Source organism: Numenius arquata, chromosome 3, assembly GCF_964106895.1.
Source record: "Numenius arquata chromosome 3, bNumArq3.hap1.1, whole genome shotgun sequence".
NCBI classification, from domain to species: domain Eukaryota; kingdom Metazoa; phylum Chordata; class Aves; order Charadriiformes; family Scolopacidae; genus Numenius; species Numenius arquata.
Genome location: NC_133578.1, coordinates 21,133,754 through 21,160,777, shown reverse-complemented (window position 1 = coordinate 21,160,777; position 27,024 = coordinate 21,133,754). Strand labels below are relative to the sequence as shown.

Here is a 27,024-nt window from a genome sequence, read left to right as displayed (position 1 = left end):
TTAATTCTTTCCTTTAGCTGAGAAACATTTCATATTAGAACATGTGCTTGGGACAAGAGGTAACTAAAATGATACTGAACATGACTTTTCAGTTGACGTAGACAAATAAAAGACGTGGCAGCAATGCTTCCAGGGTGTTGCTTTGCTTTGTAGTTTTTACCCCATGCTTTTGGATAAGTCTTTTATTTAATGTCTGCCTGTATACAACTGGTACGGAAAAATGACATTTCCTATTTGCACTGAGTTCATTTTTTTTTTTTTTAAATATGCGAATTAATATTACGATCTAACATGGCCAAGCTTGTAGAGAACATGCATATAGTTTTCCATCCTTGCTCTGGGGATAGCTTAATTTCCTTTTTTCCTTCCTTTTCTTTTATATATAATGTTTTCTTTTGCCCTTTTGAAGAAAAAAACTGTCCTCATCAATCTATCTCTAACCTTCAACCTTCTTGACCTCTAAATTGCCCTTTCCATTCTCCACTCACTCACTCCAGGGTGTATCCACCTGTGCCTCAAGACAAGGGATTATCTTGATCCTTGTGTTAGAACAGTGACGTTCATTTGTATCTTCCACCATTTTTCCTCTCCATCAAGAAAAGCTAATCCAGTCTTCATGGCTTGTTGGAAAAGTGCACAGTTAGAGAACATACACGAGGCAAACTTCTTGATTCTATTTAATATTCATTCATAAAATACCTAAGTAAAACAAAAGTGTCATTGCTAAGATCCAAATTAAAATAATTGAGTAAATAGATGAATAAATGAAGTTTGCCTTCTGACTTTTTTTTTGTCCCCGCCCCCAGCCCTGCATGAAGGACTACCATCTTCTCAATTGCCAATACAGAGCATCACGAATATGGTTCTCCAGTCAGTGGGACCTTCTGTGTAGTGGGTACCATCCTATACAGCAGTATATTAACTTTTCCTTTTTAGCATCTAATTCACTTCTACTTTATAAAGGGGTGCTTTTAATTTATTATTTATTACTTATATTAGAAGAAAGAAAAAGAATCGTAACAGTAGTTTGAAGGAAACTTTTTGTTCCCCTAAATTACAGGTTTCTGCTTTCCCTAATCTTGGATTTTCATCCTGTACTGGGGGCCATGCTGTATGAAGAATGACACTCTTCCCCTGGATCTACAGGCCTCACGAGACAATGAGGATCCCCTACCACATCTCTGCAGCCTGCAGGGGAGTTTTCCTTCCTATTTGTTTGGGCATAAGGAAAAGTCTCTACGTGCGTCTCTAGACCCCCACTGGCATCACTTAAGAGCCAATGGGGAGGGCTATTTTTCACCACAGTTCTGGTCTATCTACATGCTAATGTTAAGTGAAAAACAAAATGAAGCCTTTTAGCAAAATAAAGGATAGATAGCACAGAGGACACTAAGAGTTACCCTTGTGCTTGATTTTCATCAAAAGCCTTACTGTACAACAGACCTTTCCCAAACACAAAGATGAATGGAGGAAGGAAGAAAAAAGGAAAAAGCTGCAAAACAGGTGTTTCATGAATTGGATGGTCTTATAAAAAGGAAAAATTCTTGGTATCAGCCACCAGGGTAGCAGAAAGTTCTCAAGGATGTTATAACTTTCCTCCTTAAATGAAACCAGTACTCTGGCACATTTATTAGCAATAAAATTAAAAGCCACCTCTGATTCTGGAGCGGGAAGAGACAGTGAACAGGAAGCATTTATGAAGAACTCAAGTGTGTGTTGACTCAAGATAAATTTACAACTAAATCACACTTGTTCATCACTTTACAATGTTCGTGCTTTGGATTTCACACTTCTTGGGGAAAATGGAAAATTCATAATTTGCACATGGACAGCGATTACAGAAAACAATGAAATTAAGGAGTATTAAAAAAAACCTGGAAACACTGAAAAAGCAAATGTTGAGGTTTCTCATACCAAGGAACATGTTAATGAACTAGATTCTGTTTTGAAAATAACAGTAGATTTCTACCATTTTAAAAAAATAGTAATCAGATTTAGTATTTTAGAAATAAATTCTATAGAATATATTCTCTGAGTTAATTCTAGTTTTTCTAAGTATTTTACATCAAATGTGCTGCAACCGTAATAAAGTAGATGATAAGAATTACTCTTTAGTCCCAGTGGGAAAGCATAACACCCCTAAACACTTAAGGATTTCCCAGATCATCCTCTTCTGTCCCTGTTCCTGACTGCTTCAGGAAAATAAACAACTGGCACAATGAACACGAGTGTATACAACTCATGAGCTGTAACATGGGAGTTTCTTATTTAGTGAATGCCTTTTAAAATAATACCATGGGTCTCTCTGACTTTAGCTCTGAGTAAGGGCACCTGCTTTGCTACAGGAGCAGCACAGACGAGGAGTTTCAACTGAGAGAATTCAGCTTGGGGAAGAAGACAACGTGCAGCGGAATGAGACTGCCTGTTGCTGCCAAGTACGGTGCTGCAAGCAAACTGCAGTCCTGCTGCTCAAATGGTAAGCACTGCACAGGTAAATATTGTATATTCAACACAGCTTTTATTCTCATTTTCACTGTGAAATTTATTGTTAAACTTTTGCCCATTAGTCCAGTCCAAAAGGGCCTGCTTTTGCTCTTTGAATTTCTTTTCACTTCTGAGCTGGATAGGGCTTTATTGGGAAACTGACTTAGGAGTATAAAACTTTAGCTATGATGCCAAAAAAAAAAGAGGGGAAAAAAACGGTATTTTGCCTGTTTTATAGAACTATTTTTATCCCATTATCTCCGAGTACCTTACAAACCATAGCACAGAAAATGGAAGTGACAGAGCAGGACAAAGGCAACGCCAACAGAACCCAGGTCTCCTCTGTCTCAGCCCAATACTCTCTCTGTGTTATGTCACATTTCTATCAAAGAGTCAGGAAATCTGAAATATTAAATCATCTGAAATATTAAAAACCATAATGCATGCAAATGTATGTATACAATCTTTAACAAACTAGCTGTGAAGATATCCTCTCCAGTGTGAGGCAGCGGATGCTACATGATCAGTTTGTTAGCACGTTTACTGAAATACACCCAGGTAAGATTAGAAACTGGATCTGGATCATTTAGCAATGCAGTGAGTAACACCACCATGAATACCACACGCAATTTCTGCAGCAACTGAGACAAAAGGCAGGATCATTTGTTAACTGACTCAGTTAACAGATCAGTGAGCTGGCTGAACCATATTTATAGCAAGTGATGGTTACTAGAATACTGTAATCAATGGCCTTAAAATAGATAAATGTCAACTCAAATTATGATTCACTAGCAGGAACTTATATAAATGAAAAACAATAAAACTTTACAAATCTAGAATTTTCTGATGAAAATGGCATAGCGCTCATCAAAGAATTAATTTTTTTTTAAAAGGAAAGAAATATTAGAAACTTTTACTGACCAGCTTTTATTTTTTTTAAGAATGGTCCAGTGGGCATGAGTTACAGGTCTTAGGAAACAATTGCAATTGCTGCAATTTTGCCAGAAAAGCTCTAATTCTATGTCAAACATGAGTTAAAGCTTTATATATAAATTTTAACAACGCATTTTTTCCCAGAGGCAAAGTTCACATTATAGGCAAAAAGGCACCCAGTTTTAGGTGCTGTTCCAGTGATGATGTGTGTGAAAATTCTGTTTAACAGAGGGAAATGTTACGATTCATTCTTCTGACCTACAGAGTGTAATCATAAACTATCTACCAATTTAGTACCTGGCTTCTTTGGAGTGATTATCAGTAGCCAAGTATCTTGGGAAATAAAGCTGATACAGCTATCAGTAAAGTAAACATTTCCACAAATGATACAGTTTATCAATACAGAAGCAAATACTGCTGTTTATCATTTAGTAACCTAATAATTTTAGCATGCAGAAATAAGATTACCCAGAATGAAAGAACTGTTTATCAACATGAATATGAACCAACTGGGAAATGGGACACATCATATATTATTATGTACTAGCTCAGAAAATAACATCAATACATTTTTCATCCCATGGTTTAAGTTTATCTTTCCTTATATGAAGGCCACTTTTTTTCTTCTAAACTAAACATGAAAGTCTAATCAAGGGGTGGGAATGTTGACTTTCTCCTGATTTCTATAGCCTACTCTGGATGTCACAGTTAAATTAGCCTATCTCTTTTGGTCAGGGCTGTGCCTTTGGTGGGTTTTTTTTTTCACTCTAGTCAATTTATACGTGCTAGAAAAGGCCCTGGCTTTGTTATTTGCTGGTATGGAATTGTCTGGGGAACAGGTTTAGCCTATATTGAAAAAAGAGGTTTCTGGATTTTTTCCCTCTGTTTTTAGGCTTGTTGATATTATTAGTATAGCTACCAGGAAATCTCCATGAATTATAAACAGACTTGACTTTGTAACTTGTTGCAAGAAGTAAACAAGATTTGTTTGCTTCGTGTCCTGAGATCAAATCTTGATCACAAAACACCAGATTGGATCAAAAGAAAGGTATTACTATCCATATTATCACCAGGTAGTTAAGAATATTTTTTCAACATAATTCTTTATTCTGCACATTTTACTTTGTGATTCCCAGGAATTAGCTACTTTAAGCAAGCTCTTTATATAATCACTGCCTTCTCTAGCCTATCACAAGCTGGTGCTCGCTATCCTATCCTGCAAGCTTTAGAGAATTTAGCTGCACTCACCCCTGATGCCCCAATGGCATGGAACATATACATCAACGTACTCAGAAATTTATACAGATGCTAATATTAAGGAGGCCTGGGGTCGAAGCCTGTGCCAATGGAGATATTAAACAACTATCATCTCAGTAGTTTAAAGGTAGCTGAGATGTATTTTATAAAGTTAATCACTCGCTGTGCTTGCTAACATTATTAATGATATTTTTTCATAGGAAAGCACAGGGGCCAAGAAAATAATTTCTTATTGCTCAGTAAGGGGGTGAATAATGAAACAAAATATTTCATTTCATTTTCCCCTGAGAGAAATACCCTGGTAAAATGTGCATGATCCAACACACTCTGAGGTTAAAAAGCTGCTACTGATTCACAGCTACTGTCCCAGCTCAAGTAGAAGGGATTTGTGCTTTTGGTGCTGGTGTTGAGTGAGAGTGCCAGATTTAAGCCTGTTGTTAATGCAAGATGCGTATATACACAGAGGTGTTACATTTGCCCATAGAATATCCTGAACAGAACAATATTATTCTTATTCTTAGATACAGAACCTTTTATGAACTAACGTGTTTCCCTTTAAAAATAAAGTTGGGTATTTGCTATATGGGATTGGAGAATACCTGTGCTCACCTGGCTACTTGGCCTTTAGAGAAAGACTAGAGTGTTCTGTGACTGAGAGGCAGAGAGGCTAAAGAACTGCTAAGCCAGACAACCAACGTGACTGCGCTTTCCCAGGAGATGGAATACGTTGCAAGTGTGGAATCCAGTCCCTAGAGAAATAGGGCTTTTCGATGCAGTTCATATAAAACACGTAGGACTTCTTGTGGAAACAAGTAAATAAAAAACCTTTCCAGCTACTACATGGAGTAAAAATATTTTGCTAATTTAGCATAAAAATGAGAAATCACTTTGCCCAGATTTCATATAAAAACAATGAAGTCAGCTTATTTTTTTAAAAAGCATATTTTAAACCTGGCAGTTTTTCTACTGGAGTACTGTACATGATGTTTTAAAGAGCTTCTAACCAGAAGTCACAGTTACAGAGCTAAAATTTACACTGTGTTTACATGCATACTGTTAACCATCTAGATTTGACACAGATAAAAACTAAGATGCTGATCCTTATTTTGACAAACAAGACAGGGCTACATTTCAACCCACTTGATGTATAATAAATAAAATTTCTGTATTTGAAGAACAAAAATCTTAAAATAGACTGAAATCAAAATAAGGCAGTGCAGGATTATCAGTGTACAGAAAAGCAGGTATAAAAATACCTCCTTTTCTAGAAGAAAGCAAGGTTGGTTGTTAAATTATAGGTTGAGATACAGCGAGATACAGCAGGTATTTTAATTCCCGTTTCATTTAAAAACAAATGGTGTACAAAGTAACAGATATGATGCACGTGCTATTTTGCTTGCAAACTTTAGCAGATATAAAATTTCTGAAGCTCTTTCCTCACTGAATCCACTGGTTCCTAATTAGATTATATGACTCTGTACACTTGAGATACAATCAGAAGTCCACAAAAGCCAGTCTCATATTTCATAAAAACTGCTAAATATTTAGGAAATCTAGACACTTCCGCATTTTTTTTTCCATGCTTCATTTAAACTTTGATCAGCAAGACTCTGCTTTTATAAATTACCTACTGACATACTCATAAACTGGCTTGGGAAAAACATACAGGTTTTGTTACAATGAATTTTAAGATCTTACATACACCTCAGAGTCTGGAGCTATGGCATTTCTCCAAAATAATTCACAGTTCCCACAGTTAATACAGTACTGCAAAAATGGCACTAAAGTGCATAAGTATCTGAATGTTGGGCTAAAAAAGGTGCTGTGCAAGCTTAAGCTACTGCTTTGACATTATATACAAGATAATTTTTCTTTGGGGAAGGGGTACTAGTTCTGGAATGCCACCGATTTTAATTTTAATGGAGGATTGTCTACTTTTCACCTTTCTAGAAGATGTAAATGCCCCCTTTCTGACTCTGCTGTTTGTCAAGAACAGTAAAAGAGAAAATAGTACACTCTAAAAATGCATTTCAAGATACTTTACCAGAAATGGTATTAAAAAAAAAAAAAAAAAAGAAAAAAGAATACATGGTACTCCAGATGAAAATTGGACATGCTCTTTGTAACTAGATACGGATCTTCTGCTCAAATGAACATGCTGTTCATTTTTATCAAAACATGAGTACTAAACTACCATAAATAAAATACATACAGTACAGAACAATTAAAACTTTTTTGTACAGTAGTTACTTTTACATTAAACTTACCACCTTTTCAGATATGTTGAAAATTAGGACTCTAAACATGATTATTTCAAAGTATCATTTTTAACAATCTTGCACAGGCCCGACAATCAAAAACACGAAGCTTTGATTCAGATAGCTTGGCAGGTTTCACATACTTTGACAGGTAGGCTACTTTGAAATATGTTGGGTGTGTTTTTTACTTACGTGTTTTATTTTTATCAAAAGACAGTTTGATTATTTTTATTTAAATCTTTACATTAACTGTTTTTGTGCAATATCGCTGCCAGTGTAGCTTGAGAAAACAAAATGTGTCTGGAACATTGACTATAGTCCAAATGTTGTCTACCTCTTAAAAAAAGTAAGATTCTAGGAAATCCAGTGTGAGTGCATTTTAATACAGGCAGTCAGTCCTAGAATACTTTTAATATTAAACAGGTACCGTTTCTACCACTGGTGATTTGATGCACTCTTCATGCAGTCTGCTCTTTTCTGGGAGGTTTAGTGAATTCTCAGCAGGGTGCTCTTGTACACAACTGTCGCCATTCAAAGCTGAAACAAAGCCATCTTGAGAAGGACCTTTCAAGTATGAGTGAAATTCCACTTGAGGGTGACTTGGCCTATGCTCAGTGTATAAACTGTTACATGGAGCACTGCTATCACCTTCAGAAGATGAGCAGCAAACAATCACTGAGGGATTTGCAGAAGGGTAATGAGGGCTGCTAAAAGTTTCCTCCGATTGCCGCGTGTAGTCAACAAACTGTTCTGAAGTCACGTTGTAAGGCACCAGAGAAAGACTACCGTTCTTGACAGCATCCCTTTCTGAATAAGTCTCACCAATCTGGTTAGCAGTGCCAGCAACATGGTTCTCTATTTGGTAATACAGATTTGAAGAGTTAGTATAGTATGAGGCGGTTTTAGAGTGGTTTTCATGCACAGCAGTTCCATCAGAGTAGCAAAGGACAGAAGGAAGAGGCACCATATCAGCATGGGAGCCCATGCTTTCTACAAAATCATCTGCTTTTTCTTCCTCATCATCTTCTTCCTCATCTTCCTCTTCCTCTTCATCATCATCTGATTCACTAGGGGCTAAACTCTGTGTGCTAGAATCTGTAACTCCACTACAAAAACTACTCCCGTCTTCCTCTTCCTCCTCTTCCCCTGGGCAGCCCAAATCCTCGGCTGCCTGAGAATGGATAACTGCAGCTGGAGATTCGGTTTCAATCTCAAAATTTTCTGCAATTGAATATTCAGCTGGATGGGGTCCTGGGCTCATAGAACTAGTGTGTGCACTTATCTCACTGTGGCAGCCATTTAGTGCTGGAACTTGCTGCTCTCTGTTTTTCTCCAATTCAAGTTTCATTATTGTGTGCAAAAAGTGAGTCCGTACACGGATAGGATTAAATTCAATTCTACCTGCTGTATTGCTACACCCTTCTTTAGTGCAACCGCATGGAAAAGACATACGATCCACCTTTTAAAAAAAAGAATACAGATTAACAATACACAGCATAAATCTGGTGCTATGACAGAACCTACACAGCCTAGAGAAATACAGTGGGATACACCTTGAGAAGCACTTGTAAAGAACAGTCAAAGCTAACAACAATTCAGAGGCTTAGCCCTGGAATTTAGCACTGATGGGAACAGTAAGGGACCCATACATGCAACAATGTTGGAGAGCAGGAAAAATATATTTCTGTTCCCTAGGTGAAAGCAATACGCAGTGGAACAAAAAATTGGTAGTTTTTTCTATTTATAGATCTGCTACAGCTTTACTTCATGTTGTGCTCAAATCCAGGCAAAAGCATAACCAGAAAGAGTCTTAAAATTTGGTAAAAATCATGGAAACTAGAAACCTATTGAAACAAAATTAATTATGTATAAAAACCTTTATAAAGTTGCTAATGGTGACACCTGACCACAGAAAGTAGGAATAAAAAACTCAAGTACATTTTAAAAGATATTCCAGTCGACTGTAGATGCAATATTGTGAACTCAACAGACTGTGGGCAAAACTTCTGTATCTAATGATAGCTATCCTAAATTTATAAAAACATGACTGAGTCCACAAGTGGGATAGCTCAATTTGACAGCTTAAAGTCTACGACTTTCATCTACACTATAATACCTAAACATCAAATACGATGCAGAGGAGAACCATATAATACAATGTAGTACATCTTCCACGCATGAAGATGAAAACAGGAACCGCAAAGAGAATATATTATTTAAACTAGCAGAGAAAGTTTAGCTTGGATTTAAGAAATGATTAAAAATGCATTCACGAAGGAATCAACTCAGTTGCGTAACAGCGACTCAGGATAATTAGTGGAAACGTATTTTAGGGAACATTTTGGGACATTTACAGCTGTATGTAGCACACTATGTAAATGTACAACACAAAATACTTTTTCAGTCTGCAGAGGAAAAACTACCTGCTGTATCAGCAGATGTATTTCTTATTGCCTACATGCAAATTTATCATGCACGCATATTAAGTATCATGCACGTTAAATAAGAGATTGCAGTATTGCACACTATATACTCTTAGATCTGGGCCTTAAAAAAACTGGTTTGAGATCCGTAATTGTTCTCATTTAATAATTAACCTAATTAATTTCCAGTAGTTATAACTTTAGCAACAAAAAGTACACACGTGTGCATGCACACACCCGCTCCCCTTGATAATTAAATAATGTCAATAATGCAGTCATTTACCTGACATTTTATGCCTGCAAGACTGCAAGTGCAAGTTTCTGGATCACAGAACACACGGCAGTCACAGCCACAATCCTCTCTGGACAGGCGGATGGCCCGCAGCTCGTGTTTTTCTTCCACATCAATCTTCTTCACCCCAGAAGCTCGCAGCAACGCCCTTCGCTTTTTTGTTGGCAGGGGTTGTAGAAAGAAGTACTCATCTACTTCAGTGTTGTCTAGATCAATATCATCATCAGAAATATCATCCAGTGTCAGGGTATTAGCTTCTTCAGATTCCACTGTACCATTCTTTGTCATCTGTTGCACAGACCAATTAACAAAGTCCTTAAACTATACCCACATATACACACACACACATATATATGTGTAATGCATTATGAATGTGGAAAGCTGTATGTAAAAATGCTGCATGACTGCCAGTAGGTTCCAGAATATGATTACAGATGGGATGAAAAGGCAGTTCTTTCCTATCTAACATGTGAATTAAATATATGTTTTTAGTTTCATGTTTATCATGAAGCTAATTTTTTTGTTAATTTCTAATTTCTTAGCTGTTCTTTATGTCCTTTATTATTTGTCATTGTTTGCCAGAGCTCATGCCCTTCTAAAATTCTAGTCTTTTCTATATTGTTTCCTAAGATAATTTTTGAGCCGTTAATTGATTCTACTTCCGGTCTCTGGACTCTTGAAAATTCTTCAGTATCCCTTTTGAGACAGTAATTACACTACCAACAGTTTCAGGTTACAACGCATCACACATTTCTAAAATAGTGTATTTATGTATTATTCGCTAGCCTGTGCCTCTGTAGCCTGCCAAATTATTTGATGTTTGTACAGCTGAGGTCACAAACCCGTATTTCCACTTAATCGTTTGGGCAGATGTCTGTATTTGCTTCTTGAGTTGACAACTTTAAGCCTGGAAATCACTTAAATTTGCCCCTTTCTACCTACATTACTTCGTGTTTATTTGCAATGTATTTCATAGCGCTGATGCCCATCGCTTCTTCCAGTCCTCTTTGGTCCTGAAACTAACACAGTTAGCTTTAAATTGTCATCCATTTTAGTACTTCATTAACCAGTCCATACTATTCTTAGGTGAATGAATGAATGAATAAGCTTAGAAAAAAAATAAATTGTTAACCTCTTATGGAGGATCTTGAGAGAAGTTTTTAGAGGATTCATGCTCCTTTCCTAGGGATATGAATTTTTGAGCCTCTGTAGATACAAGTATCCTAGCACTGTATTATTACCTATGTATAGTCTAGCTCTCAAACCTTTCAAAAATTGTTTTAAAACTAAATGGCCATGAGCATCAAGCACAAACATCCAGTGCCACTTTCATAAGACAGCATGGTTCTTTACCATGCTCCTGTAACTCATCTCATACAGAAAGGGGTATATATATTCAAGGAGAAAAAAAAAAATATTACTGCACTGAAGGAAGGTTAATTTTCCCATGTGTGGTAGAGCTCACTGGTTATATCTGCCAGGTAACACAACTACAGGGTTTATAAAAGCTCTTCTACAGAGAAAATTGCTTGAGAATCAAAGAATATCAAATGTTTAAAAAAAGAGTTGAAGCAAGTGCATTTATATGATTTATTTTGTCATATAATAAATCCCTTTTCTTTTACTATTGTTCTATGAAGTAATTTTGCTTAAAATGGAAAAACAAACAAAAAAAAAAGAGCCGTAATGTTCACCCTGCTCTATGTAATATTCTCAATTGATGAGGCTGCTGATTTACACTAGCCGAGAACCTGGTCTCATACTTTTGTGACTAAAACATGGTGCAACTATGTGATAATTATACACTGATGAGGTGTCAAGTCTTATTTGCATTAACGGTATCATCATGGGCACCACTATGACCTCCAAAAAATGGTCACCAGTGAATGTAATTTGAATGTTTCTTACCTATAGAAAAAAAGCCATTCAAATTCTTTCTCTGTTTTCCCTTATTTACTTGCAGAAAATTTCAGCTTGGTTTGTTATTCCAAATAAATTTTTAGACACCAGTTTTAAATAAATCTGAAGTCATAACTACTGTTACTTGTTTCTTGTGCATTTCAATCTTCAGGCATTCAATGATTATCACTGTAAAGGTAACGCCCCATTCTTCTGCTACTAAATCCTGTCATGTCCATCTAGGTATGCTTCTTATGTGCAAGAAAGCAGTCCCAAATCCTATCCATTCCACTATTTCTGCTTTTATTATATTCCCAACTTTTTAGTTTTCCCAATTATATTTACAGTTCGTCCTTTCCACAGTCTTTTGGATTGTAACTGTCATTTACGGCATTATTGAATTATTTGACGGTCAACTGCTACCAACTGCTTACTCTTTTTTGTAATTGCCGTTTTGTGTTTATAACAATTGTGTAAGACAATTACAGAAAAAAAAAACCCTAATTATTCCTGACCTGTAAAGTCAGGTTAAAAGCAATACTCTTGCCTTTGAAGGAGAAGAGTCTCAGTGTCATGGCTGGTAGTCCTTACATACAGTGTATGTGTACGCATTACACTGCACAAAGAGAAGTTCTCCTGCAATCAGTTATCATCCCTTCTTAGCGATTCAGCACCGTATTTAGCTCACGCAGAGGTGTTCTGCCACTTCCCCAACTCCTCTTTCGAGGCATTATTGTTTCCTTCTCTTTTCAATGTATTCTCCATCTTTCTCCATAACTGCTGCCTCTGGAGTTTAGCGCATTCCTTTTATTTCATGTTTCAGTTTACTTACCATGTCCGTTATCCCTATAAGATTCCAATCACTTTATGCACATATACTTCCAGCTCTTCATCTTAAACGCAGGTATTTTCAATATGTCCTCAAACTCCTTCACATTATTTTGTTACTCTGTTTTCTACTATTCATTTCACTTCACAGGGGCTAGTAGAAGAGGGGGTAATAGCTCCCTTATCAGTTCTGCCTGGCCCTGGGGCAATGGAGAGATTATTTACACCAGGTATTTCAATGAATTGGTTCAGTAAGGTAGGAAAGACAATGTTAGAAGTCATCCTTTTTCTGTATAATCTACAGTGAGAGACAGGTATATCCACAGAGTAATTAAATGCATCTTGAATTAGCTGTCTGAAACTAATGGGAGGGAATTCTCTACTGTACATGCAACTCAGCCTAAATGCTCAAATCCAGAATGGCATCCTTGATTTTTTTTTATATTTTTCATTTTTTTGTTAGCTAGGTACAACTAAGTGCAGTGTAGTTCTGCTGCTTTGCTTGCCTTTTTTTTTTTTTTTTTATATGACATGAGAATGACCTACCTAAGAATTCTGACTTCTCTAGCTTTAAATACACAAGGCTCAAAGCACTCCTTAAGCAGATCCCTGTTATTTAACTGCCTGTCAGAATTTAAGTTTGAAACCGGGGAAGGGGAAGAATTCTAATCCCTGCTTCTGTAATTATTTTAGTATTTTATTCAGTTACTATTTAATAAAAATTAAGTTTCAGGGCTCTTACCCATGAGGTGAACGCTGTAAACGTTCATCTTACAAAGGTACCTATAGAACCACACCAAACCTGGCAGGTATTTCTCCTCCTCCTCCTGCAAATCTTAATTTCTTTGCTGCACAGCGGTAGAGCGCTAAGGAAGGGACTCCAGTCACGTGCTGAATACTGCAGGCATCCAGCAGGCTGGGGAGCCGAACGCCTGGGCATCACGTGGCATCAGACAGCAGTTTGCCATTTCAAAGCACCTTAGCTCCTGACTCCTTTGCTGGATGACTTCCTTGCTGTTTCCTCTGATATTTTTCTCAATTTTGGCACACAAAGAACAAATGAATTAAGGAAATGAAAGATTCCAACATTTCTCAGACAAGTAATTGGGTAGCTACAAAGGGAGGAAGATTATCAAGAGCCATCAAATACATTTTGCAATACAGAACTTCAGGGGGAACGTTAAGTTCTCTTGATTGTCATAATATTGCTCATCTGAATTAAACTTGGTATGTAAATGGGTAAAATTTCTCTCATAAAGCTAAAGGTTAATGTCATAGCAACGGAACAAGGCAAGGGCCGATGAATACATGAAGTCTTTGGGTGAAATTCACTTCAACTCTGTAAAATGTGAAAAATTCAGGTTAGACACTTCTGCCTGCACTAGCAATTGCTTAAAATTTCACAAAGGAAACCAACTGTGTCCACAGACCTGGGAGCCTCAACATCACTAGGGTCATGCTAATCATTTTAATAGAACTTAATCTGAGGAGACATTATGAGTGAGCAATGTCACTCTTCCAGCCTATTTACGGTGCTTACTCATAATGTTTTCTCAAATGACAACATATTAAAATAAAACCTACCTTGTACCTTTCATACTGAAAAGATGGCTTTTATGTCCAGATTGCCATTAGAATGTTCACACTCTGCTGCTAACGAGTGTTTACGCCACTGTCAGCAGTGTTTACACCAACGTGCTGGTGCTAAATGGCTAAAGTGACTAGAAGATAATTGTATAGTCTTTATCTGCTTTTAATTAAGAGAAGTTTTGGCTCTTCACTTTTAGCAAGTAAAATAATAAATGGTACCTAATATTATGAAGGCTCAATTCCAATATATTCTTGTATTTCTCATTTTTTTTAACAAATTCTACAACACAGAATGCATTCTACCTACAGACTTGCATATTTTAATCCAATGCAAAAAAATTTTAAAAAACAGGGAAACTGAAATTAAAAGCCACACTGAAAATGTTACTTTCTGTTTGCATAATGGTTTTCAAACAGAAAACCCTTTTTGAGCAAACTTTCCCCTACTTCCATTTTCTCATTTTCTTCATTTTTCTGTGCAGATGCACAGTAATTTTGATGCAAATCCTGCTTCGTACTTTTTCATTAAATATCGTAATCGCTGACACTGTCACCTTAAAACTCTACAGCGTCTCCTTTTTGTGTTCATTTAGAAACGATATGAATGACCAAGCAGCTCTTCTATCTCTATAACGGGAAATCAGCAACACCCAGTTATCTTAAGCAAATAAAACATGCTCAATGCTTTACAGTGATTCTTCACTAATTCAGTGAGTCATGGATTTGCTTTTGGGAGACAAAGTGCTTTTATTTTATTTTTTTGCCCCAAGTGTATAATCAGGAAGGGCTAAAAGGCCTAAACGGGATCCATGAATTTTCTTGACTTACTTTCTAGCTATAAAAAAGACAAGGGAAAGTGAAGTATTTGCATCTTTACTATTCTTCACTCACTCCACTGGGGATTCCTCTCTTTGAGCTGATTCCTGGAAGTCAGCCAAGGGATCTCCACAGAGTCATTGATTACACTGACACAGCTCGATTCACACCTGATGATCTGAAGATCCTGTGATGTGAGATGTTTAGAGGTATAATCTCTATCTAGTGATAAGTCAGTAATGCTCTACGGCTTTGGTTTCCAACCTGTCCAAATATCTGTCTTTAATATGCCTTCTTCCTGAGTGGTTTTATGTTTGTTTGTTTTCATTATGACAGTTCAGACTTCATGAACTATTTAAGAATTTATTTAGCTATTAAAATAAAAAACAGTTAAGAGACTGAAAAAAAACCCACTACAATAGTAAGGGTCATATATAATTCTTCAGGAGTTCAGACACAGAACTCATGAACATAGTTCATTCTATGGGAAAAATGCTGAAAGGCATTTCTTTTACTTATAGGGTGCCAGTTTGCTCTGGACAACTGTTAGTAGTATCTGGAATAGAGATATAATATCACGAAAGAAGGTGCTATGGAGAACAGCAGTTCAGTTACAATTTTAAATATTGTTCAATTTTACTCAGAGAATTCACCTGAAAAAGAGCCCAAAATACATAGAACACAAGCCATTGCACAGGAAGTCTTTCATCCACTACAAAAACGTAACAAAACCAGAAGTTTTGCCACCAGTTTTAAAGAGACAGAAGGGAAACTTCAAGAACACAGCCCCCTTCTCTATTCTCCTCTACTCAACTTCACAGTTTCTTTCCTCTCCTATGCTATATTTAAAAAGACAGCTTCAAAACTGCCGCCAAGATTTGTTCTGACTAGCTAAACTGATAGAGCTGGTTAATTTGTCTGACATTTCTTCTTTAACACAGACATCCTTTAGTGAATTATAGAGACACACAATCATATAAATGGGTACATTGAAGAAAGAAAACATTTTTAGTATTACTTTTTCTTACTTTTTGCCAAATCCACTCAAGTGGGCCAAGAAAATAAGTTGTTTCACTTTCTGTATTTATGATGTTACCGTTCCCTTGTCTAAGAGGGCACTGCGCAAGGGCTCAGGAGACTCATTCTCCTCCTGGCACTTCCAGACTTCTGGTGGACACCCTGTTCAAGGCCAACTTACACCACCCTCCGCCTTTGCTTTCCTCTCTGTAGAAAACAGGGAGCAAAGAACAACCTCCCTGTAAAGCACTTTGAAGCACACATCAATAAAAGCTACAGCAGTACTTGGTAATATCGAACAAACATGTCTTCAGTAAAATAAAATAAAAAAAAAAGAAAAATTCCATTGTTTTGATTGAAAATGGAGTTGATAGAAAGAAATGTCTACCACACACGCATTGGGCCCAGATAGCTCTGACGCTGCTCATTTAAATAAATAAGGCAGGGATCAAAGTCTTGAACAAATTTTACCTTTAGTTTTAGAGAATTGAGTTTTTCCTCCCTTAGATGCTCTCTTAACATCTCCCGGTGAAGCCTCTCCTGTTCCATCGCAAACTCTCCGAGCGTGTACTGGCGCACACTGTTGTGGCGAGTAGACATTCCCAGCGTGCTTCCCCCTTGGCTGGGAACACTGGTGAAGCCTTGCCTCCTCGTGAAGTAATACACAGTAACACAGTTAAAATGGACATTTTTTGTTCTCTTCCGCTTCTCCCTCTTCAGGATTGAAGAAGCTGGAACAGATGCAGATTACAGTATGAATGATAATGTGTAGTCATAGAGCAGATTTGCCACTTGTGTAGTTCCATTTACCTTAACAATCCCTGACTATGTACACACTAAAGTTCCGAGGTGTGCAGTCTAAATGAGAAGATAACATTAGAAATACATACCGTATGCGCAAACCTAGTAGCCATTGCAAATTGCTACAATCATCAACACTATTGTCTACTTTAGAACAGAAAGTCTTGGCCAGGACAGTTGTGTTTTCCCATAGTGTTATAAAAATATTTTATCCTTTTACCGAGGAAGCAAATAAATCCCAGCAAAAGGAACTTCTTTCACAGTGTCACCTCAAAGACAGTGATCCACCAACTTGCTCCTCTTCAAAACCCTGTGAACAAAGCAACGTTGTGTATGACAGCAGCTAGGAGAACAGCAGACCCAGTCTCTCACAGGTCTCTATACGCTGTTACGACTCTGTCAGCAAGGCTTAGCTCTAGAGGTCTGTAACCACATCCTTAAAGATTGGATCACATTGGCAGAAAATTTCCTATCTCTTATAATCTAAATGTGAGAAATTAGTGTTAGAAAAACCATAAAGGCAGTATGTGTACTGTTTCATACTGTCTCAGAAATTCATGCCATCATCATCACAGAATAATACAGGAATAAAGCTGATTAACAGTAAGACCTACTTCCTTTTTCCTTCATCATTCGTTCTGCTGCCGTCTGCTGAACACACGTGTGTCTGTGTGTATATATATACATTCTGATGTGTAGAATTTTCACCAAAAATTAATTCTAATCTTTTCTGATTCCTCTTACACTTGTGCTCAGTTTTTCTTATACAGTATCATATAAAATGGATTTTTTAAAAAACAAATGCCAAATTTCAACTGTTAAATGTTCTGTTTTCTACAAACTTTCTACTCTTCCCAACAATACTGATCTATTGTTTCTCACTGCTAACAGTGGTGAGCCTTTAGAGGAAAACAGAGAGACACAAATGTTAGAGAAAGATACGAGACGCTCCTTGATTTTTAAGATGAGCAACCTGATTTATTTGATTTATTGAGAAATGGCAATAGGATGTTGAGAAAGTAGACGGTAAGTCATTGCTTTGCAGTTTACAGGTAACAATTGGGCAGGGGTGAATGAGAGACCTGACTGCCAGAATTCAGGCAGTAAAATGATTTAGAAGGTGCCTGACTACTCTTGGAAGACTTGGAGCCATTCTACGAAGCAGTAAGAGCACCATGAGGTATGCTGCTCATCTCAAACTGCACCATCTCTGGAGACTGGAAGCGCTTGGCCTTCAGCCGTGGCTTCGTAACAGGTCTCGTTCATTGTCACAGCTAAAACATATTTATTCTCTAATATTATTATGTAGTGAAATGTGAATCACCACAAATGTAAAAGCTCCAAACTTTTACATGAAGTAATTCAGTCCAAAAACCAGCAAAATCTACCTCCTGTATGAAAACCCAGTGTATTAGAAAATATAGTCCTGTAACCAAATTACAAACACTATGCCCTACTGACATGATCATAAAACTATTTGGGGCTCAGTAAAACAGTGAAATAGTATTATTTTTCCCTAAATACTGATAAGCAGCTAAAAGCATAGTTTATTATATAAATAACATGCACTTCTTCAGATATGCTGCAGGTATGTTAGATTATAAATATAAACCTGATAAATAAGCCAGGTCCTATATTCACTTACATGCTCTGAGTGAAGGATGTTCCAAAAATTGTCTAGGATGTACATAAAGGAATCAAATTCTGTTACATTAGGCATGTTTAAACTTACATCCCAGTTTAAGCAAATCTCATCCCAACACAACCTATCAAAAATATTTATAGGAAGCTCTTAGTAGGGGAAGAAGGTTATTTTCTTAGAAGAGACTAGTTGATAGGGGTGTGTCAATTTTGCACGATATTAGATATTATTTTAATGTACTGTTCTTTTTCATATATGCCACAGTTTCAAACCAAAACCATCTTTAATATTTTTTAGAGTTTGGAAGACAGGGTGATTTTGATATTGTGACATTCTCTTTCAATTTAGTATGAAAGCAAATACTCTGAGTCAGAGCCTTCACTGCCTGTATGCTCTTACAAACAGGAAAGTGCATATTAAAAAATCCTGCTTCTGCTGAAGGATTCTGCTGAATCTATACCATTATGGGACGTATCCATTTTCTGATATAACAGTATTGATGTTATTTGGATCTCAAAGCAAGTAGCTTTTTTACCAAGTGAAAGAACCAGCCACAAATGGAATGAGAAATATAACTATACTAAAATATTAAAGGAAAGAAAAGATAGGTGGTTAATCTTAAATATATATATGTGCTGCACAAGGCAAAAAAATATATATATGTTGCATGAGGAAACAGAAGGTAATTGTGCCCATAAATCGCACAAGTTAGCAAATGCCTTTGAATCTTCACCTGTAAACTTCAGTTTCTAATACATAAGGTCTATGTTTATAGTAGTCTGGTTTAGACCTTAGCTATGGAACTCCTGACATGGTAGCTTACTGGCAGGAATACCAAATGTTGCAATAAAAGTGCTTCCAGTCTATCAATCTCTTTATGGAAGATATACTACTTTCTATACATAAAGAATCACACTACTTTCTATACATAAAGAAATCAACTTTAAGTTTTTTTCACACGATACACACTAATATTAATAGTTAAATAAAGATAGGCAGAAGACTCGGCAATCTAATAACTTCCAGCTGAAAAAAAGAATGTAATCTACGATAAAAACCAGATTACATGAAAGAGCTTTTCCACTATGTGGATTTTTGGGGAGGGGTGGGGGTGCCCATGTGTGTGCTCTCAAAATTTAAAAGATGAATTTCATACAGTGCCGTATGTTTGTGCCTAAAAGTTTGGTCAGCAGTCTCTCTCGGTAACACTGGAGTTGTCATGAACTGTCCCAAAGAACCCATTAATGCATTTCACAGAATCACAGAATCTTCTTCGTTGGAAGGGACCTTTGAGATCATCGAGTCCAACCACAAAAAAAACCCAAAAAACAAAAAAAACAAAACACCACAACAACAAAACAAAACAAAAACACACACCCCCCAAACACCAAAAACAAAACAAAAAAAACCCCACACAAAACAAACACCCACAACCACACCCCACCCCACCCACAAACAGAGCAAACCAACAATCTCGGGCACTAGAGCATGCCCTGAAGTGCCATGTCTACACGTTTCTTAAACACCTCCAGGGATGGCGACTCCACCACCTCCCTGGGCAGGCTGTTCCAGTGCCTGACCACTCTCTCAGTAAAGTAATTCTTCCTAATATCTAATCTAAACCTGCCCTGCCGCAACTTCAGACCATTTCCTCTGGTCCTGTCATTATTCCCTTGGGAGAAGAGGCCAACAGCCACCTCTCTACAACCTCCTTTGAGGTAGTTGTAGAGGGCAATGAGGTCTCCCCTCAGCCTCCTCTTCTCCAACTAAACATGCCCAGTTCCCTCAGCCTCTCCTCATATGACTTGTTCTCCAGACCCCTCACCAGCTTGGTGGCTCTCCTCTGGACACGCTCCAGCACTTCAACGTCCTTCCTGTAGTGAGGGGCCCAGAACTGAACACAGCACTCGAGGTGAGGCCTCACCAGGGCCGAGTATAGAGGCACCATCACTTCCCTACTCATTTCTTCAACGTTTTTATAGTTCTTATCACTTTTATTAATTAAATTATCAAAGCCACACCATCAAAGTTGTTTGTTTGGGTTTTTTAATATGTCACTGACAAAAACTGTGTTAAAATAGAATTAAGCTGAACTTCAAGAAAATGCTGGCATACTGTAACTGCAACACCACCAGTACTACAAATCCAGCACTATACAACTGTATGGAAGACAGCATGAGAGGTGACATGCATTTGTTGTAAATGTCATTAAAGTTCATGGTTTTATTTATTAACGTTATAGTTCCAAGTCAGACAAATTATATGATAATCTGTGTAAGTAAACAAGCATGAAAACATTCAGAGCCCTGAAATTACAGGTGATTGTTTTTCTGAAACACATCCTATCTTTTGAGTTTGCTTCTGTCTCACCCAAGAGCTCATTAAAGGGAAGAGCTAAGGCTCTGTGAGTAACTCTATAGTAATTTCTTCAATGTTGCTGCTAGGAAGTAGTCAGAATATATTCATATTTATAAGAATGTTGTTTACAAGAACAGATCAGACAGGAACTGCAAAAGATTACAGGATTTTATTTGATTACCCAAAAGCACAGGTTAGAGATGGCAGTGAGGGGACTGGAGAATTGCGACTACCTCAGTAACCAAGAACACCAAAGGAAGCACAGTTGGCACTGCAAAGGCACTGTGTTCTTGCTCTATTATACCTCCTAGAATCTCTGAGCAGAGAGCTGCCTAAATGTGACCTCAAAAAAATTATTATTAGATATTGAATGGAAATGATGAACATTTTCCATTGTCAGGGACAAAGTGCTCTATAATTCATTCCGTCCTTTTGCTTCAAGCCAACCAGAAGTCAGATTCTCAGGTTATCTTATCAAGAGTCAGGGGCATATGTTATATTGCATGCACTGTACCTTAAGTAGTACGTTCAATTCAGTTGTAATTACTGCTAAGAACACTGCTTAACTCAAGACAGAGCAGAAGGACATAAAAAATACTTATTTCCTGATATACGGAAAGCATGAACATTGGAAAGCATGAACGCCCAGACAAAATTTACTGATGAACTAATCACCTGCTAAACTCCTTTCAGAATGAGGGAAACAGATTGTGCAAGGCTTGCAAGCCTCTTTGGAGTAAGTTTCGGGAGTTTTGCAGGGAAGCAAAAGCTCATAACCTAAACATTTATCCATAGAGAGTATAAACACCACACTTCTGCAGAAGAGCTCTAGTAACGGTATCCTTGCTTGGCCACTCTCAAAAAAGTACTTACGTGCCATCCACCTGCGGATGCCACTATCATCTATTCTGCACAAGAAGGGCAATACTGACTCCGGGCAGAGTCTCTACGCAGAGATGCGGGGTTTTAGCAGCTGCTGGACACACACTGTCAACAGGAACTAGAAGGTGGTTTTTAAAAATTAACACCACCATCTTGGGTCTAGCAATTCATGGTGAGCGAGGATGTCAGCGGGAATAGGAACATTTATCATCACCCAAAACTGCCCTACGGATCACACACGATCTTTAACGCATTTATATACGATAACTCTGATATATTCCATGGAAGGAAAAAAATACCCCATTCTCATGTATTTAAACAATTAACACAATTTTTAGTTCTGTGTTTCAAGATTTTATGGAATTAAGCATTTTTGACAGATACATAACTACTGTAATGCCTAAAATGTATCCAGTATCAGAGGGAAGGATGATACTATTAAGAACATAATTATTGCTACAAAACTATCTCTCAGGAAAGGTCACTATATCTGAACAAGGTCTTCAGACACAGATATCTTCAAACAGGACTGTGGGAATTCCTCATCTGAAATAATGTCAGCTGCTGAAATGTTGATTTCTGGCATTTGACATTTGAGTGGCTCAGTTTCTGGGTTTAGCAGAGCAGAGCCCACGTTAATAACCTGCTTGCAACTGGCCTGTCTCCTCATGGAGTCACGTCAAGTCTGCAGGCTTATCAGCTCCTCGCCGTGCAAAAGCAGCTGCTGCAGAGGCAGGGCTGCATCTGGGCGCAGCACAGCCCCATCCCTGCAGCGCTCGACCCCAGCTAACAGCCCCAGCACAGGCTGTCTGCACCACAGACCATTTACGGCAAAACTAGCAATTGCCTATAAACGCGATTATTAAAGGTGAGGCCAATAGAATTAAGGGAAGACTTTTAATAGCAAATAATTGTTTAACCCAAGCACGGGAAACATATCCTGGAAGCAAACCTGCTCTTTTGTACTTGTCCTTCTGCTATCTTTGTTCATCCTGTGCCTGCACACATACACAGCAGGATACGGTTATTCATCTTTTTCTCAGTTATTAACCTCTCTCCCTCACAACAAACCTCTTTATGCACAGCAGATCAACTATCAAAATACTAAAAACAGAATAAACACACAAACATAATTATGGTTGTTCCTATAGGTGGTGAATTATACACATAGTGGGGACTATCTCCTACAATGGGACACTAAGTCAAAACTTTTATTACCATCGTTATTATTAAAATGGTAACATTTTATCTATCAAAACAAAAAAGCACAACTTTTATCACCCAGTGGCTAATGGTAATGGCATACTAGATGGTTTAACAGAAAGACTAAGTGTTCCTCAAATATCTTTTAAGCTTATAGGTACTTCATCAAGTGCATTTAATGCATTTTTCCAGACACAGTGCATCCCATAAGTCTGCATAAAGCAAGAGGCCCCACTAATTCATTTTTCAAAGATACTCTAAAAATAAAACTTTGAAGTGAAAACTGAAGGAAGTATCAATGTAAAGAAAATACAGCCATCATGAAAATAACAATAGCCTTAAAAAATAAATCTGTTCTGTAAAATATCTTCCTTTCTGCTGTTCTTTCTCACTTAGGCCGCTATGTCGCATAAATCTCCATCACAGTGACGATTAATGGGAGAAGGGCAAATATTACGAGTAGCGGTTTGACAATATAACTTCCCTGTCAGATTCATCGTGGCTAAAGTATGTTGTACAGAGCATTGAACTGTGCTGGAATTGTGCCACCAAAGAAACACAGCAAGTGAGAAAATACTTTCTGGGTTTGGAAAAACACTACTCAATGAAGAAGTTAAGAAAAATGAGAGCCATTCAAGGTGACGTTAGAGCATAAAGAAGGGCCTTTGCTCATCAACAGTTAATAAAAGAATGAAGCAATTTATATGGCGGAAAAGCTTAAACATATGCCTGGAAGAATGTGTCACTAGACAAGGGTGAAGAAAGATGTAGCAATACACAGATTTGTAACAAATCAGTGTCAATATTTTCATAATGTATTTTAACGTAACTAGAACACTATGGTTATAGTGTCTCCTTCGTGTTGTATTTATATGGAAGAAGCTATCAAGTCCTGCTGCTAAGTTAGTTTCAAATAATGGTTGCCATCACCTTATTCCTACCAACAGGCTCATAAGATTTTTTGCACTTGCCTTCTGTATTGCAAATAAAATTTATTTTTCATTTTACCTATTTTTGGGAGTCTGAATAATTTTATTACTAGCTCATTCCCCACAGGTTATTCAAAGTTATGCCAGCAGCCCTCTAACTTCTGAAATTATGAGCCCTTCTTTCCTCTCTCTCCGCCATAGCAAGGTATTTTCAAACCATGGAGTGGGAAGCTAGAAGCAGAGGGGATTCCCACTGACCTCTGCATGTGAGGGTGAGCCATTTATCTGCTACCCCTTCCCACCCACCAGGACCAACCAAGCTAGGAAGCTCCCAGCCCAGAGAGGCATAAGGGGAAGACACTGACGGGTGCCACCTGCACACAACACCCCCAGCCACTGCCTCCTCCAACAGCTGGTATAAAGTTCTGAAGCTGCTTCTGGTGTCCCTTCCTTCTCCACCTCCAGCTGTATTGTCTGCTCTCTCCCCTGAGAATAACCATTACTTATTTATTTGTGAAAAACTCTTTCCACATTTGAAAAATTCAGGTTTTATCATATTCATTCATAATATATTTCTTACGTCTTGCTAACAGATGTCATCCATCCAGCGCCCAAATCCCAAGAAAAGTAATTTTCCGAAGGGGAAAATCAATATTTGCACTAGCAGTCCAGCGTATCCTTATGAGAATCATCCAAGTCTCATTTGTATATGAATAAATGAGAACTGATGAAATAGGCAAGCAACAGTAATAATGTTCTGGCAGACTGAAAGTTTTCCCGAGTTGCTCCCATGTACACATAATGCACTAAACGGCTGCACCTTTCATTCACCTTCGAACATCCTCCCTTTGCTCTCTGGGCAGTGGAGCTACCGCTGCGTGAAACCTGTGGAAGTCAGAGCATTTGCTTCTGCACGTTTAGCGGCCAAAACAGAATCCACCCTCCCTCCCCACGTGGGAAGAGATCCCACTGCGGCTGTATTCGTCTATAAAATGCAAAGTCTGCTTCCTAATTTTACAAAGTTCAGATAGGAATGACATCTTAAGCCCATCATGTTTTTCAAACATTTTTTACTGACAAAACTGGTAGTTCTTTGATTATGAAACATAAATAATCTCAGCTCTGGCTGAACTCCAAGACATAAGCACTTTCTTCTGCTGTCTCAGCTATTCTCCTGATGTCAGAGACACATTAAAATAAATTTGAACCATATGGCTAGCCGGCAGATTACTAGCACTCTTGCATCAATGAGGGCAAAGCAATTCATTGTCACGAGCGCAGAAATATCCTAGGCACACGAAAATTTCAAAAGGCTGGAAAAAACATGTATGAAGCAGCCTTTTGAATTAAAGTTCCATTTTAACCAGAGGAAATGCTGCTTTTCTTATACTCTACTACCCATTTGTCTGCTTTTTACATGCTCTTAGTGCCATATAAAGCACTATGGCAAGAAGGATCAACACCATTCTCAAACTGCTCCATGACTTTCCCATGCAGTGTTTCATCAAGTTTAACCCCACAGAGCAGCAAAACCTAATCCATCATGGTAATCCAGCATCGCTTATAAAAGCCAGTTCACTTCGCAATCTTCATAGAAAACAAAAACTCGGGTAAAGGTCATATTCCAGAAACTGCCTCTGTCTCCTACTTCTCCTTCTACCCCACTGCCTCCCAAATAAGAGTCTCCATACACTACATTTACAAATATTAAACCCTTAATGATGAAACACTTTTCCTACATGCTGGAAATCCACATTAAGAGGAAATGCTGTGACATACAATACACCCTCCCAAAGAAACGTGTGGGCTTCAGGGCAGGCAGGTATTTTCTGACATAAGTTTGAACCTGGAAGTCCTGAAGGGAACCGCACACTCAGAAAGGCTTAAATTGAGTAGTGGAAATTAGACAGGACAGGGACAATGCTGTGGAACAGCAACATGTGCCCTAACAGCATTTCACTGCTCCATCCTTCTGGACCTTCCTCTTGAGTAAAGCCAAGCTGAATTCACCTCACAGGAGGGGCTCGATGGGAATGCTTGCCTAATGCTGCATTTATGTTTGTCATATTCAAAAAGGTTTTCGAAAAAAAAACTAGCTCACAGACAAGTTTGAAATGAATAGGAGAGGTTTTTAATTTGTACTTTAGTTAAACATTTTACCTCTCTGTCACAGTTTTGTCTGAAGTCTCACAGAAATGTTAAATTCTTGGGATGCATGCCTAAAGCTGGAATTTTACTGCTAAAATTTCAGGGAAAGATTTTAGTTTACTTCCTCAGCACCCTCTATCTCCAGAACACTTTTCTGTGACATTCATCATACTAGTCCAGTTCCTCCATTCTGCAAATATAATCAGCCTGCGGGGAGAAGAGGAGACGCTGAACTGTTCTCTGCCTCACCATTTACTCTAAATGCCAGCTGCTCTTCTGTAGATGATTATTTGTAACCTTGGCCCCAGCTTCAAACAGCGTGAGGAGGAAAGCCGCTACCATGGATCCTTGCAGGAACACCCATGCAGAACAACTGTGTTTGCAGAACTCTCCTAAGACACTACAAGCAATTCTCTGTCATGTTTTCTGGGTGACTTCTGTGAACAGTCATTTGATAAAAACACAACTACCCATTTAGCTGTCTGTGACTTTGCATTTGCATATTTTGCATATCTCTCACCAACATCTTCAACAAAGAAAATTTGTTTATATGCTAAGCCAACAAAAACATGATGTAAGGCAAAGGCTGTCCCTCTGTATAGTATATGACATGCACTAATTTATAGGACCAAATGTCAAAAATATAGAACTATAATTAGTTGCACAAATACTTCTAAAAACCAGTGGGAGCCTGCCCCTCTTTACATTTTTTTAAAACTCCCTCTGCAACAGTCATTATTCCAGAATAAAGACAGCAGGCAAGGTCCTGTCATGGCATACCCTGCCCTGTCAGTCTGTATGAGTGTCTGAGTTAAGACCAACCTGCTTGACAAACCTGATCTCCCTCTATGACAAAGTGACCCACTTGGTGGATGAGGGGAAAGCTGTGGATGTTGTTTACCTGAACTTTAGTTAAAGACCTTTGACATGGTTTCCCACAGCGTTCTCCTGGAGAAACTGGCTGCTCATGGCTTGGACGGGAGTACTCTTTGATGGGTAAAAAAACTGGCTGGATGGCCGGGCCCAGAGAGTGGTGGTGAATGGAGTTGAATCCAGTTGGTGGCCAGTCATGAGTGGTGCTCCCCAGAGCTCAGTATTGGGGCCCGTTCTGTTTAATATCTTTATCAATGATCTGGACGAGGGGATCGAGTGCACCCTCAGTAAGTTTGCAGATGACACCAAGTTGGGTGGGAGTGTCGACCTGCTTGAGGTTTTTGCAGAGGGATCTGGACAGGCTGTATTGATGGGCCAAGGCCAATGGTAT

The 27,024-nt window shown here is 38.1% G+C and overlaps 1 protein-coding gene across 1 annotated transcript in view; it reads right to left on the bottom strand.

The window, feature by feature from the left end:
* Positions 1–7,347: 7,347 nt before the first annotated feature.
* Positions 7,348–27,024, bottom strand: part of CSRNP3 (cysteine and serine rich nuclear protein 3) — a 71,727-nt gene continuing 52,050 nt past the window's right edge. The window contains exons 3-5 of the mRNA XM_074145529.1: positions 16,269–16,528; positions 9,639–9,935; positions 7,348–8,391 (exon numbers count right to left, since the gene is read on the bottom strand). Coding sequence (XP_074001630.1) covers positions 7,348–8,391; positions 9,639–9,935; positions 16,269–16,528 — 1,601 coding nt within the window. The remainder of the gene's footprint in view (positions 8,392–9,638; positions 9,936–16,268; positions 16,529–27,024) is intronic.